Below are 23,124 nucleotides of genomic sequence, written 5' to 3' on the forward strand. Positions count from 1 at the left end.
CATCCGTAGTACCTGTTGATGGTGAGTAAGCTTCCCTTTTTCCCCATTTTTCTTTAAAATCTGTCTTGTTTGGACTGGCGTTGTGTGACCCACTTGAACCATACACACACATTTCATCAGGCTATTGGTGAAGCCAGAGATGGACAGAAAGAGAAAGCATCCTTTCTTAATAATACCCAGTACTTTGTCAGAAATAAAATCGATGTCGCAGACTTCATTATCCCCCTCCCCTGTGATAGGAGAGACTGGCTTGTGGATTCAGTTGTCTTATGGCTGCAAATGCTGGAAAGGTTTGCATGCCTGCCTATGACATGATGAGAGGGTGAGCGAGTGCAGCTGTCTGGGCACAGTATGCTTCTGTCTGGGCACCAGCGACTTTCCCGATGTAGTTCCTTTCCAAAATAACGTCATTACAAGCAAGATTTCAAAGCTAACAAAAAATTGCGAGAGAGAGAGAGGGTGCAAGAGAGGGAGACCCAAAGCAAACGGCTGGAAAAATCGATTTCCGAAGTTGCCTTTTCCAATTAATTTCAATTCTCGGCAAGGGGCCATCAAAACATTCTCTGCCCTCCTTTTCGTCCTGATGTAAAACATGAACTGTACTATCTTCCATAGGGACAACAAGGGTGAAATGAAATATTGTAAAGTGTTATCTGTTTCTCCTGAATACACACACACACACACACACACACACACACACACACACAGATATATACAATATGTAGACGTAAGCACAAAGAGTCTTTCCCTATTTTGCACACATGCAGACATAGCTGATATCTGCATGGTGAGAACGCTCCAAAGCGCAGCTAAGTGGGGAATAATTTGCATTTCAATCTTTTAATTTGCTCCCTTTTTGTGAAATTGAGCCGACTTCCACAAGCTAACCGCAGTGAGTACAGAACCCCATTTCAACGTCCCCCCTAAGGGTGATTCTGTAAAATTTGAATATCTTTTTTTCCCTAGTTGAACTCATATTGAAACTCATATCCCTACACACATTGAACTCTTGTGGGTTTTCAACTTAAGTCATGTTCTGAACATGTCAACTCTGCAAAGAGGTAAAGACGTATTACTCTTAAAATCCAGATGGAACTCGTTCTCTGGGAGTTGAAATGCCAGAAAGAGTCGAGACAGACATTCCTCAGAATAGACTGCAGGACTCTCCAGCGCATCTTAAATGTACCAAAACAGCTTTTTGCTTTGCAAACTGTGGTATTTGTCAAAATATGGTCTTTTGTGGTTTGTTTTTAATCCTTCAAAGAATACTGTTGTAGTTTTTGCCCAGAAAGCAGCAAAAATGAAACAAAAGCTTTGAAATAACATGTTCGGTTGCCTTTTCAGCCCTTATTGGGCTGAAAATGCATATTTAAATGCATTAAGTGTGAATTAAGTATGAATAAATTTTTTAATTTGAAAAAAGTCACAATGGAGTACAATTGTACTCTTCTAGTGCTTTTCTAACTTTTACAATTACTGTTATCTTTCTTAGTCACAATTAGTCACTCTGTGTCTGTATAATGGAACTGCTTTGTTTAGATAGTAATAGCTTTGACTTGATTAATTGATTACTTACTTGATTTCATTTTTTTTTTCATTTTTTTTTTATTACTTTGCTGATGCTTAATACCATGATATCAGGATGATGCCATTTTTTTTCAAGTATTGTCTGTGACACTGCCTCACCCATTTGCTGTTTTTCCACTTGTTTAACAAAAACTAAAATTAAAACAGTAAAAAATGAAGATTAATTGAAGATTTGATCACCACAAAGAGTGGTGCAGTGCCTGTTCAAAACATGCCAGTTCCAAACGGGCCGATGTCTCGGCCTCCGGTATTGCTTCTTGCAGCCTTGTCAATATTATCAACCTGCAGAGCCGGAGAGCCCCAGAGTTCTATCAGTTACAGTTCTGAATGAGGGCCAAAGACACGCTGCACAAATGAAAAGCTAAGACTGCAGGTCTGGATCTCCCAAGGCCATACAGCTCTGAAAGGTGTTTCTCAGCTTTTTCGAGAACAGCTCATCCAAAGGCTTCATACTTGCCTCGCCAATACACATCAGTCGATCAGGTCAGTGGTTGTTTGGAGAATCAAATTACAGACGTGCCAACAGATAGACAGCTGGCTTGATAATGTGTGTATCAGGGATCAGACATTAAGTTTTTATTCAGTGGATTCAGTTTGGGGATTTTTCTGTACATTACATGTTTACCCAGCATGCAACTAGATCAAACACTTGGATATCACACACACACACACACACACACACACACACACACACACACACACACACACACACACACACACACACACACAGAGACCTTATTTAATCCATTTAGATGATCTCTGGTTTGGTCTCCCCACCAGTTTGGCTGTTTCTAAAACCTCTTCCTCCCCCACATACATTTTGGTTCTCTCTTCTCTTTGATCTCCTCCTGTTTTCAATTCCCAAGATATTTTATATGTAAAGATATTGAAAACAAAATTAAAGTAATTATTAAAATTATTGGTCTGTGACCATCAGTAGTCGACACCTGCTTTTTTGCATTACGCCATCAATATGCCCCTGAAATCAGTGTAAACAGTGTCCAAACCTGTTTGCATATCATTTTTACTGTGATACTGTTTGTGTCACACTTTTCTCCCTTCTCTTCTTATTTCTCATATTTACACACAATCATTTCTATGTCCTGAAATGCAAACCTTTAGAGGCTTTTTTTCACCATGTATGCACATGCATAAACTCTGCCTCTGTGCTGTGTGTACATGCTGCAGTTGTGACGTGTATTCAAATACATGTTATTGTGTTAGTGTGCTACTGTAAATGGGTGTCTGTATGTTGTGAACATGTCAGTACCAACAGGGTCCAGAGCAATTTGTCAACATCAGAGGTGAATCATTGCCAATATGAAATATTAATATGTCACTCATGAATATTAATAACTTTATTGAAGCAATTACCATAATACCAACACTCCTCTCGCACATTACACTTAGTACCTAAGGGAAATAAATTATACATGAAATAATATATATTTATTCTCTTTATGTGAGCTTTATGTGCACAAACAGAGAGATTAAACTTCTTGCTGCATCGACCTCTGCGCCACTCAGGGCCCACACATGAGAATTAGCTTTTAGCTACAGTATATCTGACGCAATACGCCATATATATTGCACATTGTCCCTGTCAAATAAAATGAAATAAATATGTAAATAATATTTATTGTTGTATTTATATGAGCCGTGTGTGCAGGTACAAGCTATTTAAGCGCAGCCAACAGCTGAAGCATCAATATCTAAAAAAAGAAAGGAGAAATCCTGCGACAAGTTGATATAAATTTGGTTGCCAAGTTGCTGATTGTAATTTGTATTTGTTATGCTAAGTGCAATCAAGACGTCTCCTGTCACAATCAAAATTTTGGATGTCATTCATTTAACAATCAGTTTTCCTTTCTTAAAAGTCCTTCTGATGTTGGATAGATCAATGCAATTAGCCAAAAATGACATGAGCTGAAGACTAACTTTCACATCAACTTTCCCCATAACACTGTAAACATGATACAAATATAATATTCGACTATGTATATTATAGAATACATAAGTACACAGCCATTACTATGCCATTTCTTTTCCTCATTACTCTTCTGCCTTCACACTTCTCATCTTAATCCCAGCCATCTCCCTGAAACTCGATTAAAAACAAACAATTCAGAAACACACACATAAATCTTTAATATGTTGTCTGTTTACTATGCTGCTGTTTTCATCTACTTATATTCCACATGCTTTGATGACGGTCTAAGGAAATAGGAAATCACACAGCATGGGTGGAAGCGAGATACCATTAAGCACGTCTTAGAATCGTGAACTTCATGCATCTTAGCTCAAATCCACAACATTACTGGCCTGCTGCTGGATCGTTATAATGACAGCTCTTGATGGCTTGAAAAAATTGCTAACCACATGGAAAATCCTTCCTCGCTTGGGCTGATAGCCAGTAGTATTAGAGGTGGCACATGTACAATGGAGAGATTGAAGAGCAGAAGGCAGGAGAGGTGCTGTAGAAGGGATGTACACATTGTCATCCTCCTCATCCTTTTTCCTATTCTCTCACTTTTTTTTCCTCTTCACCCTGGCACCAACACTGTAATATGTCTTTCCCAAGTTGTTTATAATCACTTGGACACCGTCGGTTCGAGAGTGATTGAGGTGCTGGAGGAGAAATAGCTGGTAAAAAAAAAAAAAAAAATGCTTCCTGCAAGTCATCAGACAGTGGAGGGGAATAATCTCAGGCAGTGGAGGTGCCTGCTCAGTGGGGAGATTTGAAGCTGTACAAGAAAGCCACATACATATAAAACCCTCCTGGATGTGCCCACCACTCGGCTGGTTTCAAAGCTGCACTCATCTGGAGCTACCTTTAACTGCAGCATGTCAACAAGGCTCGGGGGGGAGGGGAGAGGGTCAGAGGAGGGGAGAAGTGAGAGAGGGAGGCAGGCAGAGAAACACGCTGAATGTGTTTGATGCAGATGCGTTGGCTTATAGAATAATTTTGGGCGCCAAAGCTGCAGAAAACGGCAGCTCCTGTAGTATCTGACTAATTGTTCATCCCTGTTTCCGACTGTCCCTCTTTATTTCACTCAAAACAAATGAATAACTGCGTGTACACATGTGTCTTTTTTTGCAAGTGCGTATGTGTTTGGCTTTGATTTTGTTTGCCTCGTGAGGCTCCTGAAGTTGTGAACACAAACAAAAAGAAATCAATAGCACCCAAGGTACGGCCTATATTTTGACGAACCAAAGTTCTTTCATCATCAGATTATTCAGACTGCCCCAAAATGTTTTCGGAACAGTCAAAGGAGATTCTTACTACGCTGTCCTACAGCTTCAAATCGTTGGTATTCACGTGGTAATACTGAATGAGTTCAGGAACCTGGTTATCACAGTGTCATGTAGTAAGTGCCATGCATAAACATCACAATCAAGCATGCTATGTTGCCTGGAGATGCTGGAAAAGTGTTAAGTACATTACACTCATAATTGCAGATATTGGAGATTATGGTATTTGCCAAAGCGCAGATAAAATGCTCTGTTTTGATTTAGACTTGAAAGGAAAACATGTTTTCCTCAACTTGATGTGGTTCTGCTCACACAATGTGGGCTTTAACTTAAAACAGTTTTCCTTATGTTGCAAACTCCTTATTGACTCTATTTTCGTTGTGCCTTTCACTCAGAGTTGACAAAGCAGTGCAACGTGTGATCACACAGTAATCATGTCTCATGTCTTTGACATTTGATGGAACCTATGGGGGCTTTGATAATGAAGGAGTCGTGTCTTTAATGAGATGTTGTTGCTTCAAACAGCCTCCTGTCTTTTGAGAGCGTGAGAGATTGTAGACAGCGTTATTTTGTTTTCAGACTTATGGCTTTGAGAAAGCATCTTTATAGATTTCTATGACATGAAAAGCTGTCTTCAGTGCTTTGGAGAGAATATAAAGACCTTCAGTTTTTTTTAAACTGCATGACTGGCGAAGTATATTGTTTGAGATTATTCAGACAGCAGAAGAAAGTTTGAAACTTGTCCTAATGATTTAGAAATGGACTTAAATTTAACAATAATTTAAGATTCAAATATTCTTACAATACCAGCACGCAGGGCTCTTTTTTCTCGCAGTGCTACAGTGAAAGTGGTGTTTTCCTGACCATGAAATGCTGTTTGCCTGTCTCTTTGATATGTATGTGCTGTGCACAGTGTGCAGTGTGGGGAGGCTGAATAATGTAAATAAATACTTTTTTGATTTTGATGTAAAACTCTATATCCAATATGTGAATTTAGATTAGCATTAAATTATAAATCCAATGCAAGAAAAGGAAAGCAGTCTGCATTCAACTCAAAGAGTAATGAATGACTCTAGACAGCGGTGTATCTGTCATCCACCGCTGCTTTAGTAGCCGGTATGAAGCACTTTTTCAGTCTTTTTTTTTGTTACTTTTATTCTTCTAGTTTTATTGTAGCCTACACAGTCAGTAGCTGTCAGTAACAGCTTTTGTGTGGATCATTGAGTTACAATATAGAAAAGTGCTAGATCTCAGTAAATTAAGCATTCAAAGTCACATCATCTGCCTTTGGTGGCATATTTTTAATGCCTTGTGTTTGTGCATAGCTTGTCTGAACGTCCTGGAATACAGTATTGTTATCTTAGTTGGAGCCAGTTTGGTCAACAACTGCTGTGATTGGTACAGCTGTTAAAAACACATGGCTAATGTCACCGACTGAGAGGATAATGGTCCATCATTACACAGCTTCTAATTTATATTCCATTTCACCCAGCTCTTTTGCATATAGCATACTGCGTCTATATTTTGTGATTGAGCTTTTAAAACAGAGCATATATTTTGAGAAATAATTCATTTTTTCCTCTTCGTCATTTAAAAACTTCAATTCTATGGGTTTCTGTTTCTGATTTGTGCTTCATGTGTAAACACACCATGCAGACACTGTGGATGTTGCCTGCTGCTCACAGAGATCAACCTGCAAGTGGATCGTCACATGCCTGTGTGTCGCTGCACCACCCTGTCAAAACGTCCTTTGGCTAGATACTTTTGAGGGCTGTGAAAGAATGAAATTGTCCAAATTGTAGTTTAAAAAAAAAAAAAAGGGTTACATCATTTTGTTGCAAGATTGCAGTGATTCCAACTGGGAGCTGACATCAGCTGAGCATATTCCAACTCTCCTTTCTTCATTTAAAAAGCTCTAATAAACTGCTCTTCTTTCATCCAAGAATGAGTGAGAGTGATGATGTAACTTTGAAGAGAAGCCTCAGAGCGGTTGGCAGCAGGAATGTAGATTTTAAAAAATGATGCTGCGTTTGATTGAAGCGGATCCAGAGTGCTGTGGTCAGCCACGGTGAACCCTACTCACTGTTTAAAGTTGTAAAAAGGAAGACAGAGAGCTGGATATTGATTATTCAAACACGTTGCTGTTGATGCTATTGTGGGATGAGATTACGGAGCCGCAAGTCTGCACAAGTGGAAGCCTCAAGCACCTCTCACCACACTTCAGCACAATATACGAGTGACTATCTGTGCTTGTTTACAGCATGCAGTGTAGAGTATCGAAGCCATGCACAATAACAGAACTAGTCCCCATCACCAATTTGTCCAGCCACTTCTTCCTGAAGTTGACCCCCCTTTGTCTCATTTATACTGACGTGGATGTTTTGCTGAGAGAGAAGATAATCCTCTCATTAGAAATGTGAAAGTCTTTGCTTGTATAATTGATGAAGTTACACCATTGGTCGCTCGGTTGTTGGAGCTTGCCCGTCAGCTGTTGCTCTTTCAAAGTGAATAGGTAAGACCACTCCTCAGTTATGTCCTCAGCAGGCTTTCAAGCTTTATTTATGCTCTGCGAGACACCGTGGCTTTGGCCTCCGCCAATGGTGAGTTGGCTACGAGCCATCTGTCAGTATCCATCGTGGTATCTGTTGCAGTATTCGCCAAAAAGCCAGTGGGCATGCAAACAAAACATTCTGTCAAGAAGCAAGAAGTCAGCGAGTGTTACCAGAAGAAAGCCATCGACTGAATAAGACAGCACAGTCTACTTAACAGCTCCTCGGTGTGAAGGAAGAATTATAATTAATTGTAAACTCATATCTATTCATGGACATACTTTATTGCTGTTGTACAATCCCTGTAACAAAAGAAACAAATGTATTCTAATGAAATGGTTGAATATACTATGAACAATTAGATTTTGCTGGCAAAATATTATTTACTCAAATGTATATTTTTAAGATCTCCTATTTTTGAGCCATTTAAAAACAAATTGGCCGACTCTAAAATCCCTGAGACATGATATTAGTTGCAAAAATTCATCAATTGCTTTATTTCTCAGTTTGTTTGCATTTATTCGTATTTGTGGCAGTTATGTTTTCACATCCCAAAACATGGTGTATTGTAACAAACTAACATCCTGTTCTATGGATGCCTGTTTGAACTTTTGTATTCAACAAGAGAGAGAAAACGAAACAAAAAAATACCCTCAAACCCATTTTGAAATGCGTGCAGTAGCAGCCTGCACTCAAAAACTGGGAGATGCATGACCATATGTCACAATGACGTGTCGGTCACCCCAAGAGGCACAGTGCCGTGTGCACCCCGGTGCTAGGGACACTGTGTCAAGCATAAACAAAGCTTTACAGCAAACAACAGACAGTCCTCATTTATGTCCTCAGGAGCACACTGACCGCACACCGTCCGGACATGTACTAGGTTTCAACCTAGTCTTGTTTTTACAAAAACAGCTCTGGTGTAGACTGTGCAGACTGTAATGCTCCTTGAAGCAAATTTATGATTTGATATAAGTACAATTGACTTGATTTAACCATTAGAATTCAGAGATGTTAAAGAGCAGGCTATGGCCTCTGTCTGATGATGGCATGTTGGACAACAGCTTCTTCGCTCTTGTAATTACAGTAGACAAATTGTCTTTCAGGATGCAAAGGAGAATTATGCGAGAATAACACGACAGCTACAAAATTATCTTCTGTGTTGTGTCTAGTGGGACTCGGTGGGCCTGGGCCCACCCACTTGGCACTCACGCCCACCCATTCAGAAGGCTTCCTTTTCTGGCTCATGCAGTGAATGGCAGTCAGTGAATACTGTTCCATTTGTCTGACCGGAACCAATAAAATAAATCAATTCATGCTCCTTGTTTACTCATATGATGATGATTTTTTTTTTTTTCAGTGGCAGCATGTTTTGGAAATGCCAAAATTGCAAGCAGCCCCCCCTCTTTCACTCAGTGTTCAGCCCGTGCATTGCACAGAAAAACAGATGCCTACACATACTTTGTGCACATACTTTTTCCATAGCTGTGGAAGATACAGAAGTGTTGGTGCAGCAGCTGAAGAGAAAGATCACAGCTGGCAGGGCCTTTCCATCACTTGTTGAGGTGCTCAACACATGCTGCTGTGACATATTCCCAAGATGAATCATCTCCTGCAGGCCAACGTCACCTTATACATAACAAGCTGTACTGTTGAAAGACTCTTTTCAGCAGTCAGTCGGATAAAAACTGGCATCAGGGCATCAATGATGATGCTCTCCTTTGAAAGAGAACTGACTGAATCATTGAACTGTAATGAAATCATTTCGGTATTCAACTCTGAGTCCCGTCATCTGCTGCTGTAATCTTCGAATGTAGGCTCATTTACAATTTAGGACAATAGCCTATTGCCTTTTTGAACATTATTGTTTATTAGGTATAGTTTTTGCAACAGTTGCATTTTATGCTTCTGTTGCTTTGTCTGCCATCTGTAAGTGTGTGCTGTGTTGTTTGTATTGTTACTGAGTATGTTGGTGCCAGTGTACCTCTATTCATACACTTTATTAATGATGCTGTTGCGTCTATCAGCTGAGTGTGTCAACATGTGGCCTCTATGCCAGGCTGCCTGCGCTACTGGGAGGGGCAAATTGGACCCCAAATTATTAACCCATTATTGTCATCCTCTAGTGTGGGGCAGCATACAGTAAAGGGTAACATCGCACATTCAAATTAGAGAAGTCGCACCTTGTGAGCAAAATGTCTTGACCTTTGAGTCACTCATATACACTGAGGATCAAGGCCCAATGCTCGCTAATTAGTTTGTCTCAAGACTGAGGGAAGAGGGCTGTGTCCTGTGCTCTCATATATCTGAGACCTTGATGTTATTATATAGATATTAGGGCAGCTTCTAAATACAGTAAGTGTGTGTGTGTGTGTGTGTGTGTGTGTGTGTGTGTGTGTGTGTGTGTGTGTGTGTGTGTGTACATTATCCTATTTGACTGCCAGCCAGATGTTTTAACGATGTAGCATCACTTACAATCTGAGAAAGGAAGTGAATTCAGTAATACAGTTTTATCCTTTGAACCACAATACTTTGATACCTATATTGTGGTGATTTGATTGAAACAAGTGATGTACACTCCAATATTTCATTAAAACTAATTAGGATTTTTTTTTTCTCTTTTTTTCTTTTGGATTCAATTAGTCATTTGTTCTAAGTATTCCTGATTATCTTTCCATGAGCCAAAAACAAGGAAGATAGGAGATGAGAATAAAACCAGAGGCTGAGGGAGTTTCTGAGAGCATCTTTTAATAAAGACAGAGAGAGGTGGAATTACTAATTACCAGCCAAACTTCTTAGTAGCAGCGAGTGGGAGACTGCAGCCTGTGTCGTGGTAAGGGGCAGCTATCAGATTTTATAGAACTGTATGTGAAATGCAGCAATATGCTTCCCGAAGGTTTTAAGTAAAGATCATCTAATAATTAGCATTAAAAAGGAAAAAGTGCAGCTCACTATTGGAGGAAATAAAAATTTCCTTAAAAGATCATTGTACAATAATTTCAGATGATCAGAAAATGGGATGATGACATTGGAAGAGGTAGAGAGAAAGCAGCAGCGCCATGAGGCTCGAGATGAGAAAGCAGGTCTGTCGGCCAGCTTAGAGGCCGGCAATGTAGCAAGTCAATCAGTTACTCAGTGTCATAGCCAAGGGACCAGGCAGCTGGCCAGCCAGCCAGCCAGCTATCTAATCAACCAATCAGTTCTGTCGACATCCAGCGATCCAGTCACTCTGTCGATCAAAGAAGGTAGACAGGAAGTAAGCCAGCAATTAGGGCCCGCTAACAATAGCGAAACAAATGAAGAACAGTGGCGACCTTGAAGTCGGGAAAAATAAATGTTGAACGTGATTTGCAAAATGTTTAGCTGCCAAAGATCACGTGTAATTTCCATTTTTTGTGATTTTGCTTCTCCAGTTAGAGCAGGAAGAAATAAGTGAAATGCTGTTTGTCCGCAGCCACAGAGAAACACAGCGGAGAATGAGAAGGGAGGCAGGAGAGACATGGTGGTAAGAATGGAGAGCTACATTGAGGGGACACAATAGGGTGCCTTTGAAGCTGCTGAGCTTGCATCCACAAAAGCTACTTCATACGAGCTATGCCTCCTCTGGAATTTGCAAATGTATACACACATGCAAGCCAGCGGACACACGTACACTCACTTACCTTTGACAGGAACAGCCATAGGAAAACTTGAAAGGTGCCTTGAAGAGAAGCACCTTTGTTCTAAGTCCTACAGAGAGGAGTCACTGCATAGCTATCAGTAATAGTCCTGATTAGCCTCATTGAAGGGACCCATATAGAAAATCAGTTATTCCCACAGTGCATTCTGATCACCTTTTAGTGGATGGAAAGGTTGCTCTCTAAGCTGAAACTTTGTGAGTATTCTGAGTTGAGACTATATTGAGGTTGTGTGCAATCAGCAGCATGGCCTTTAGAGGGCTGCTTAGTCACAGACTGAGAGATGTCTTTTTCTGAAAAGATATGGAAGGTATTTATACATACTTGCATCCTGTTCACAACCACACGACACGACTCAATTGCTCACCAACTTGAAGGATTCACTGACTGCCTGTGTTCTCCCTCAATGTTCACATCCATCTGGGTGTTTTCCTCTATGTGAAAGATGGTTTTGATCATGCACAATATGAAGGATTCTTCATATTGACCAGGGGCTTATCACTCAAAGGTCTGACTCAGACATATTCTGACACCTACGTTTAAGCTGTTTTTTTTTTTTTTTTTTAGAAATTGTGTATCAGTGTAACATGAACTCTCCAGCAGTTAACGTCGCCATGGTAACGCTGTCAACCATAGGGAAATAAACCATCTGAAAATTTTAGTGTCACAATATTATACAACACAGTGTAAGTAAGTACCATGAAACCACACACGCTTTTTCTTCACTAACAAGGTCATAGAGTGAGACAGACCCTGACAGCATGTCAGGAACCTCAACTATTGTACACCTCACTATTTTACAACATTTTAAGAGCTGATGTCTATGTCCATGGGAAGGAAGTGGGAGAGAAGATCTGACATTTTGGCACCTTTAAAATCAATGCCAGAGCAGTTTTTAAATAAATCATGTTAAGGGACTTCTCAGCCCACCTCTCACTGTTCAGTTTTACTGAGCTTCATAAATCTGAGTTAATACAATATCTTACAAAGACGTACCTCTCTCCCTCTCTTTCTCTCTCTCTCTCTTTCTCTCTCACACATGCACGCACACGTATTTAGAGCAGGAAATAAAATGACCTTTTCAAAAAGTCTGTTGTAGTTTATCTTGATTTGATTTACACATTGTCCAGGGACAGAGAGAACTATAAAACATCTAAAAGAACTTGACAGAAGTCTGCCCACCATCAAGTTTTGGGACATTCAGATGCCGGAACACAGCAGTCATTTTCCCAACTGTATTGAATATTTTATAAAACTCACTTGTGCAGCCAGAAATCAACATGAAAATAGTTCTGAGACCTGACAATAGGTTTATTCTGGTAACTAAATTGGTCCTCCATGGATATTGCCAGTATGAAACCCAAAATCCCCAAATACCTTCTGCGGGTGGAATGATTCACAAAGGTCATATTTTAGAAGCTATTGAAGTCCAAGATAGTGCAGTCACGGTTTGGCATATATTTGGACGTTTTTGGCAGACCACGTTATGAGAAAAAGCATCTGTGCCTGCTGGTTGCATTCATCCTTGGCAAAAATTCAATTCATCTTCCCACCACTAAATCTGCAATTATTTCTCATGAATACTTAACTGCATGAACTTTATCAAAAATGTTATTTACATATTTATTATATTATAATTGATAGGCAGGTATTGTAGATAGTCTTTCTCTGAAAACTATCTGATGCAAAAACAGATACTTTGTCTTATATTCTATGTATTTGAGTACTTGCATAACTTTGTGAAAGCTTGAATGGCATTTTTAATGAGAAATGAAGAGAAAAGGGTGAAGTGAGTCACAGTTTAGAAATTGCACTTTTGTATTGTGTAATTTTTTTAATCTGGATTTGACTTGTTCCACTGTTCTTTTCTGATCTGCCTTCAAAGAGAGATGTCAATCTCATTTAGGATACCTGATAGAATAAATGCCAGATGAAACAAAAAGAATGATTTCATAACCATGGTACTGTATATGTGACTCTCTGCAGGGAAAATACTGAAAGAACCATAAAAGATCAACACATTTTAAAACATATAACAGAACTCAATATCTCATGTAATTCTGCATAAAAGCATACAGCATAAACGGACATATGGGAGAATAAGACACAAGCAAACATTTACAGGGATTATTTGAGTTGAATGTAGAGTACAGTACTACACATTATTCTGCCTTCGGGCTTGTGGTAAAACCTGATGTCAACAACAAATGTATTGCCTCAGAAAGTAAACCCACCAAGAGAGAGTGAGAGAGATAAGAAATTTGAATTACATCAAATGCTATAAGCGATGCAGAAAGGGCCTGAAAGGAAGATGGAAAGCACAAGAATACAGTGAAGAAAGTGAAAAGGGTGAAGATAAAGGGAACATGGGATTACGTGGGTGTCACATATATTATTGAGTCTGAGCTGGAGGAAGTGGGAGCAAGGAGAGCATCTATTGGTCTGAGCAGACATAACAGTGATCCCCCGCCACAAGGATGAATGAGACCACTTTCTAACAGGCTTCAGTAAACATATGAACAATCTCAGTGGCTGCAAATCAATCACTGCTCAGTGCATCTGTGTGTATTTGGCATGCATACCTAAATGTGTGCATGCATGATTGTCAGTAAGCTTGCATAAATGCATGTGAGGTTGTGTATGAGTAGAAAGGCTAGCCCACAATCTACCTGAGCACAATGGAAAAGCCATAGATAAATGTGTGCTATTTCTTTTGTGGTTAATGTACAGTACAAATAAACAGATCCTGTTTCTGTGAGGGTTAGAGTGACAGCCATTTTTGAAGCTCACACAAATCCAAGGCAGTCAGCTCTTTACTGTAGCACAGCAAGCTTTCAGAGCACAAGGCCGCAAAAGCTGTTTTTAACACAAGGGGGGATAAGGAGGTTTTATATTTGAAGACGGACATGCCACTTTTCATTGAAATGTCCTCCAGGCAGTATTAAATCCTAATGGGAAGACCTAACAAGTATTTAGAGCCTGACTGATATTTGGTCTATCACAGATGTATTGGTATCGGTGTATATATATTATCCAATGTATCCTATGTGGATTTTTTTTCCCACAGTGGTGTACAATGCAGATGATGTTTGGTGTAATTAATGATTATTAAATTGCCACTGACGTTTATTGCTCAGTGCATATGTCCTGCCTCCATGACATGTCTTTGTCACAAGTGTTTGATACCCACATTTGAGGGCTCATCCTACGTTCACTCCTCTCGCACATGCGCACTCTTAATTTCTTTGCTGTCATCGTCCGTGGACGTCAATTGACATATCAGCTGTTCTCATCAGCTGGTCACATTTATCCAGTAGCACAGCGACACACTGCCACCGTTAGCCTATCATCTTACTGCCATCTTTTTGAATAAGATTCTCTCTCTCTCTGCCTCATTCCATCATCCTCATCAGTCGACAGAGGCGCCATCCACCACCACTACCAGTGACTGGACTCCACAGGGGGATTTATCTTGCTGCTGCTGAGGGCAATGCCCTCGATTAGAAAATCTCCCTGTGGAGTCTAAGAGCGAAAGACTTTCTGATAAGACTTAATTATCACGTATCATCTGTCATAAACAATTATCTTTACTTCATTCACTTGTCCTTCCTGATTAAAAAAAAGAATATGCATATACACACACACACACACACACACATCCTTTTCAGATTGATTGCGCTTGAAGATGATTTTATTATTTATTGCAATAGCAGTCTACATTTTTTAACTCGTGTCCCGAACAGTTGTGCCTCCTGGTGATTTGATAATGATTGCTCATGAAGGCTTTTGGGATTTCCACAGAGTTAAAGAGAGCTTACACAGGCCACCTTTGCCTCAGTATATAAATATCATCATATACCAAAGACATAGCAAAGATGTGCTCTTTTGATGTCTTTTTAAAAGAGCATAGATTCAATCCTCTGTAGTTTCTCCCGCTTTATGCTGCAATGTGAAGATCAGATCTCTGCCAAAGCATGAGATCAGATCTGTTAATCCAGACATAATCTTTCAGGATGTGCTTTCCTGTTTCAACAGCTTTTCCTCCTGCAGCAGAGTTGCTTCTATGTGTTGATGTGACACCTTTTCTCTGTGTCTGTGGGTTTTAACTTTCCTTGTTTTTCTGTTCTTTCTTTCTTTTTGCCAAGGTGGAGAGGTGCCCTACACCACTCTAGCTACGAGGATGATGATGGGAGTTTGGTGGATGTTTGCTCTTATTGTCATCTCCTCGTATACTGCCAATCTAGCAGCCTTCCTCACCATCACACGCATAGAAAACTCCATACAGTAAGTAGCCAACTGATTTTGTCCCCTGTTGTCAGTGGTAACCATGCTGGCTTTAAGATCTGCCTCTACACCTTCAATTTCTATAAGTTCTGAAACTAATTATACTATCAGTGTTGTGATACAAGAACTGCCATCTGTGAACTTTTACGTATCATTAATATTTATTATGTTTAGTTACAATTTAAAGGCGCGCATCACATATGCACAATCCATAATGCAAAGGAATCTAAGCCCAGGAATCAAAAGTATGTATGCATGCAGTTATGCACACACATACACACACACATACACACACACACACACACACACACACACACACACACACACACACACACACACACACACACACACACACACACACACACACACTCTCTTCCGTATCCTTTCCTTCCCCTCTGTCCATCCTTTTCGCACCTCCCTCTCCTTCACACCACTATAGAATAATAATTTCCTATCTGACTCAAGTCTGTGTGTGGCCATTTATGTACACAGTCATATTGTGGGGACTCGCCTTCCTTATGGGGACAGAACTCAAGTCCCGATAATGTAAATCATTACATTTTAGGGTGAAGATTAGTTACTGTTAGGGTAAGGCTTAGGCTTAGGCAGGTAGTGGTAGTGGTAATGGTCTCCAGGAAATGAATGTGAGTCCATGTTATGTCTCCAAAAGTGATGGAAACATGACACACACACACACATGCACACACACGCTGTAACACACACATTATTTCCCTAAGCTCGGTGCCCTCTGTTTATCTATCCTTGTGATAATATGTTTGCCTGCTTCTCTCCTGGTGGCACTAGGAAACGCTCATCTCTCATTGGACTAATCAGCATGCCGAAGCATCCGCTATGCCCGGCAGTGCCACAGTTAATTGTGCTTGGCTTTGGAATAAACAACATTTATTTCTCTAAATCTCATCACTATCTGTCTCTTAATTTGTTTCTGTCAGTTTGTCTCTCTGCGTCTTTGGCAGAGCTCCTCCTTTTCCCTTTACTTTTGTCTCCACTCTTTTTTATTTCCTTTATTCCTTTAGTCCTTCTGTCTCGTCCCTTGGAAGATATTTAAAGAGAAGCGCTTTTATTATTTTCCTTTCTCTATCCTTTCTTTTTTTGCTTAAATTTGCTGCCATTAATGAGTGCCACTCAGTTTACCGCCTCATTCAGCATCCATTGAGCTAATTAAGGATTTCCATAAATTTTAATGCATTATCTTTCATGTGTTGACTCTTCTGGGGTCATTAGTGGCATAATTATCCCCTAAACAGCAGCATGGCCCTGGGCCTTCAAAGATGGGTGGTGGGGTGGGTGCTGAGCAGGAACACACCCAAATAAACTGAGAGTAATTGTAGAGCATAACAACACGTTAATGTGAGATGAGATGAAGAGCAGCCCAGCATCAAAAAAAGACTGGGATGTTGTGATTAGTGTTCACTTCTATCTGATAAATACTTGAAAAACATGTTACGCAGACAGAGTGAGGGGGTTTTGTGAGTGGGTGACTGGGACAGTGAATTTGTTAAGTACAGAAAAGAGCAAGCAAGCAAATGCAAGGACAGGAAAGGCAGAGAGGGCCGGGGAAGGATGGAGGCATTGCTGTCTCAGTGAGCCGTCAAGACAGACAGGGTTTTTAAGTATTAATGCCCTTGTTTCATCCTGGAAATGAAATAACAAGTGAGCGTTCAGAACCCTCTCTGGACTATTTCACGCTTGGATGTTTTCCCTCAATTTCAGTGTGAATCCTTTAGGAAAACAGTGAGGGATGGCAGCGGAGAGTGGCAAAGAGAGGGAGCAAGGGAACAAGATACAAAGAGAGAGACAAAACGGTATAAACATTATAAAGTGGAAATGAAGAGAGGAATGGCATGGAGGAAAAGATGAGACGGATTGAGGGGAAAAAGGGGAGAGAAGCATGACATAAAGGAGAGAAGGGAAGGTTGTGCCGCGTGGTGATGAGTCCGAATGAGAAATGGATTTTGAAGTGGTTAAAAAAGTGAGAAAATGGTGGCATCTGTAAAGAGAGGAAATAGATGGAGCGGAAAAACTGGTCAGGGTGGGAAGATTGAAAGATGGATTGAGGATAAAAACCTTCCTTTTCTGCTTCCAATGTCACCCAGAAGTCTGTGTGTGCACACATGTTGCATCCCTGTGTTCAGCTGAGACAGCAGAGTGGTCCCACTGGTCATACTGGCAGCAGCTCATTTGGTAAAGCCTCGCAAGTCATGAAGCCAAGATTTGCTGTGACACTGTCACTTTATTGCCCCCTGTTGGTGCGAAAGGGAACATTACAGCAGTGTCTGTGTTGGCAGCAGTAGACATTTTCACTGAAGAGATGCACAAGTAAGCACAGAATAAACATACATCTCAACTGGATAACTGTAAACAACACATAATGACATTACTTCATAATGACAATGCGTTATAGCTAACAATCAGTAATAAAATCTTACTAATGCTTTAATTATATGACACATACAAAGAAAACAGGCAGGTTCCCAACTCCTCAAAAATGTACAGATAATACAAATATAAGCAGCTTTGGAGTTTAGCTCGTCTGCTCCCTGTTCAGTTGTTGTTATAGTTGTTGTGCATAGTTCTGCTTCAAGGTTGCACAGCTGTCTGCAGCACTGTCAAACGCCATTTGTTAAGGACAATGAACTGATCAAGGCTCCGCTAGCTTTACTCAATCAATTTCTCTACTGAAGAGCCACGATCATCTTTGCATTTTAACCATGGAAAAAAAAAAAAATCCCGCCCTTTGACTTTCCTAAATACGAATAATTTGTCTGTAAGCCTATTTTTTAAGAGCCAAAGTGGCATAGCAGCACAAGTCATTCCAGCAAAAAAATGAAAAAAAACAAAATCAGCTCAAAACAACCACTAAGCCATACACAATGTTCCATTATAGTTTACACAGTTTTTAGCTTCGCAAAGTTTTCTTTCATAAAAGCATTTCACCACCACTTCAGCTGACCAGACGATCACATATATGCACACACATGCTGTATATACTGATTAACACGCTTTCCCTCTCTCTCTCTCTCTCTCTCTCTCTCTCTCTCACTCTCTCTCTCACACACACATACACATACACATACACATACACATACACATACACATACACATACACATACACATACACATACACACACGTACAAACACGTACACCCATACACATACATACTTACTATTTGTCATAGGATACATTCAGCTGCTCTTCACTCCATTTACTTGCTCATTGAGCTGCTTAGGGGGAATATAATTGGTTGCAAAATGAGCGCGTGCGCACACACACACACACACACACACACACACACACACACACACACACACTTGATTAACACAAAACACCCAAAAACACATTAAGTACATAATTCTTACACATATCTCTATAACGCACACAGAGTAATCAATCTGGGGACAACAGTGACAGTGTTTTTTAAATTAAAATCCGGACAGAGTTAATGTGGTTTGATTAAAATGAATTATTGTAAACACCTCTCTTCCTTTTTGTCTACTTTTTCTCTAAGTGTTCCTCTTTAAATGGCATGACGTTCCTCTGTATTTCCATAGAAATACAGTTGGTCATATGCAGTAAACATCAAACCAATTCTTTTTAGCCACAGCAGGGGCTGCTCTTTATAACACCTTTCAAGTCAACAAAATTCCAGCTCTTTTAAAGGATGTTTTGTATCTTGGAGTTATGTAAAGATGAACATTGGGCACTGTATTTCTGTTTTTTTCCTCACATATATTGTGAGTATTTTGGAAAAACACTGTTCGGTTTTGAAACCTGCAGAACGCAATTCCCCTCATAAATTTTTAAATATGTTTTTGTTGTCAAGCTTTTTGCGGAGTTTGAGCTGTCTCCTTAGATAGAGGTGAATCAAACCAGTTCTGCATCTCATTTTGACCGAAGCTGCAGTACAGTTTCAATCGCTGTGGAATACACTGGACATTTGGCTCCATCCTGCATGCAAATTACCTCGGGAGGCAGCTGGATTTGCAAGATCACACGAGATCCCGCTAGCCCGAATTCATCTTGCCAGGCTTGCCATGTGTGTGTGGCTGAACCACAGTGGGCTGGATCAGTCGGCACCCTGTGAGGAACTGCTAGCAGCCACCAGTGGGCACGGTTTAGGTGCGTTGACAGCAAGAGAAGCTACTGTTTGTTTGAAAACAACAATGGATGCTCCTAATAAGGTTAGCGGTGATTCTGCTATAGCATCAGTTGTGTCAGAACTCCAGAGTATTTCTTCTTTGAATGAAGAGGAAAAAACGGCACTGAAGGCTTTTCTTCATGGAAAGTATGTTTCCGCTCTTCTCCCGACAGGCACCGGCAAGAGCTTTGCTCTCCGGCTAAGTTACATGATTCATTACTCTGATGAAGTGAAGTTGAAGTTAGCCCATGATAGACGGGGATGGACAGGTGGTTCATCCAATCACCTGCCAAGTTTTTTTTTTTTTTTTAAAGTGCCTGCCCTTTTCCAAACAGTTTCCATGGATGACTTCCCAGATGGTTCTGTGTAACAAACCATCTGGTACGTCAGGTCAGCATACATACCCTTTGCATCTTCTTCTGTTATCTTCTTGGCTTGTTTCATCCTTAACAAAATTCTATTCGTATCAGTGTGTTTAAAGGATCCATGAAATCACTATAAACCCAGTTTTAATGCGTTTTTTCTTTTTTAAAACCTCAACTCAGGTTTAAGACATGACACATTTCTCCCTGTCTCACTCTCCTGCACATGCCCACACCATTAAATAACAAGATCAGAGTTACTACCCAGTGAAACCAATTCACAAAGGGGAAATCCTGGCCAAAGAGTGTGCTGACAGGCGTATGTAGTCGCAGGGGAGTGGTGGAGAGGGGAGATTATTAAGGCCAAGGATTAATTGACGCCAATAAAAGATTCATGTTCACAGCAAAGTTCATTAAAATCTTCAAAGCTGCTTTTTTCATAGCGGGTCAGAGAGATAGCTGAGGAGGGCATGACAGAGTGAGAGGAACCGCAAGAGCTGTGACCTTCCTTAAAAAGTCTTAATGTGTTATTCTGTGTGTGCATGTGTTTTTGTCTGAGGGAGCAGCCTTGTAATAATGCGAACAGTGCCAACTTAGATTTGTGCCCATTGTTAACTCTGCTTTGTGGGTGTATTAAAGCTAAATTAAAGAAGATACCTTCCACTCATTGTTCCTCATTAAACAGGATATGTTGAGTGCTTTTGTGTGTGTGTGTGTGTGTGTGTGTGTGTGTGTGTGTGTGTGTGTGTGTGTGTGTGCGTGTGCGTGTGCATGTGTTTTATTTTTGACAAATGTGTGTCTCTCAAATCCATGGGTGGCATGTAGCAGCTATTTAACAAACAAACCATAATTAGTTCCTGTAATGGTTCTCCATTACATTTCTCAGCGGCCAAACTCTTTGAGAGGCAACCCAAGCACTGTTGCGTTATAATTAACAATAGCTTGTGTATTCCCCCAGAGGTGGCAATTTATGGGTGAGGGGTAGCGTAGAAGAGAAGGGAGGAGAGGAAAAAAATTACAAAACAGACTGACTTGTCCTTTTTTGAAAATTCTTTGTTCGTGTCTCCTTTTTCATGCTGTAATTGTTGATATCAAGTGTGTTTAGTTAGTGTGCGACTGTGGACTCAGTGAGTGCTGCTGTCTAAACTGCTTTCTACCCCAATTTTTCTCACATTTGTTGGTCATGGCCAATCCCAATTTTTCTGTTTTCATTTCATGTCAATTACATGTCATCACCAACCCCCACATTTTGCCCATGGAGAGCTTACTGTAGATAAAATCATTCATTTATGGGAGAAGAGATTGTATGAACCACTGTGCAGCTGGCAGCGTCGTGAATGTGTCATGTGTACTGTTTGATGGTCTCCTCTCCAGTCCAATCAGATATCACTGCAAATTACACTAACAAAGGCTAAATCATTCATGCAAACACACTGCAAAGCTGCATCCACACTAATACATAATACATAACATATAACTTTTGCTACGTTTACACCTCGTGTCCACACTACTCCAGTGTTTTAGAACCCTTAAAACTTTGGGAATTGCTGCTGACCTTGTTTTTGTTGACACAGACGTACATGTTCTCTTCCTGTCAGTCATGATGTGTGCTTCCCTGATTCCTCAAGCCCCATCACGTGAATCAAATGACATCAACCTGTATACATCTGTGGGCCTTGACTACCAGCAGTTAATTCAACATGGATAACGAATTGCAAACTTTGCTGATCTTTGTTGTATCTGCTTGCAGCTGTTGTGTTTTGTCATGCTGCCACTGCCTGCATACATAGGAAGCAAATATACTGGCATATGCATGCCCAGTGTGCGATCATGTGATATGAATTTCAGGCCTTTTAAAAGCTGTTTCAAAGCCAGGAGCTCCGCAGTTAGGGATTTAATCCAGGTCAATGAATGGGCAAATGCCGTTCTTCTTTCTTGTTTGTATTATTCTAATTTTATCCTGTGTACACTTAAAAATTGTCTTTTTTTAATACAGGCTGATGTATACAGTAGAGCTTCCATGCTAATGTGAGTGAGCGAAAGGCTGAAACTGCTCTGTATTGTCCTTAAGCCAGACATCAGAGCTGCCATTTTACCAAGCTTACAAGCACTTTGACCTCCATGAATTCCACACCATTACCTCAAAACTGCTGCAGTCTACATCAGGAGTAGTCTTTGCCTTACTCTTGCATCTATGTGAATACTAATGCTTTTCACCACTTGAAGACAAGGCATTATTCCATTCAGCATTGCTGGAACTACAGCCACCAAAGAACAGCTGGAAGGTGACTGCAGTTTTGCCACAACATTGATACCCAGGGGACGAACTGAACCCCATGTGTGATGTGAAGCTGACCATTCAGGCAGAGTCTGCACGGTGCTCACAATGAATGGATGGCTGGAAAACTAACTCTTTTCACTGCTTGTCTCTCTCCAGGTCTCTCCAGGACTTATCCAAGCAGACAGAGTTACCTTATGGTACAGTACTGGACTCCGCAGTATATGATCAGGTGCGCTCCAAGGCTATGAACCCCTTTGAGAGAGATCCCATGTACTCCCAGATGTGGCGCATGATTAATCGCACTGGAGGAGCAGATAATAACGTTGAGGAGTCCAAAGAAGGCATTCGGAAGGTAGGCTTTTTTTTTTTTTTTTTTTTGATTAGTTGTCAGGTCCAAGCTACAGAAAGGTGACATGTGAAGTCACTGTGATTAGTAAAAATAACACTGGAGTCCATTGACTTCTGTTGTGGGGTTTGAATACAGGGGACCAGGTGCAGAATGGCTGCGAAATCAAAAGCAGTTATTCATTACACAGTGCGAAGCATTCACGTTCAAGCCATTAGTTGCCAAAATTTTACCTTGTTATTTTTTAAAACGCATTTAATTTGTTTATATTGTGAAATCAACCTGAAGGACAAAATGACGTCGGTTCTCTGAGGTTGTGATTTGCACAACTTCTATTTTCAGTCTCCACAGCTTTACAGTTTTGAATCTAACTCGTGTTGAGTCTCTTTAAACACGCTGTATTTACAGTATTGCACATCTTTCAGATAGTGTTGTCATTCAAGTGACAGTTAATCAGTCTTATTAAACCTCTTTTCCACAAATGAGTAGAGCAGGGATCAAATTAGAATTCCAACATATCAACATTCACCGTTGCCCTGAAAACCAGATGGGTCTCGAGGTTTGATCACACAGCAAGATTCATCTCTCTCTCCCTGGGAGCAATTTCACTTGAGAGCATTGCTGCC

At 40.4% G+C, this 23,124-nt stretch overlaps 1 protein-coding gene across 4 annotated transcripts in view; it reads left to right on the plus strand.

Moving 5' to 3' along the window:
- grid2 (glutamate receptor, ionotropic, delta 2) overlaps positions 1 to 23,124 on the plus strand; it is a 478,994-nt gene that overhangs the window by 396,079 nt on the left and 59,791 nt on the right. For all 4 annotated transcript variants that reach the window (XR_011602276.1, XM_070963684.1, XM_070963683.1 and 1 more), the window contains exons 12-13: positions 15,211 to 15,349; positions 22,309 to 22,504. Coding sequence is in view for 3 of the 4 variants with exons in the window: in XM_070963684.1 (XP_070819785.1) it covers positions 15,211 to 15,349; positions 22,309 to 22,504 (335 nt within the window). In the remaining variant the exon portion in view is untranslated. The remainder of the gene's footprint in view (positions 1 to 15,210; positions 15,350 to 22,308; positions 22,505 to 23,124) is intronic.

Source organism: Chaetodon trifascialis, chromosome 6 (assembly GCF_039877785.1).
Source record: "Chaetodon trifascialis isolate fChaTrf1 chromosome 6, fChaTrf1.hap1, whole genome shotgun sequence".
Taxonomy (NCBI): domain Eukaryota; kingdom Metazoa; phylum Chordata; class Actinopteri; order Chaetodontiformes; family Chaetodontidae; genus Chaetodon; species Chaetodon trifascialis.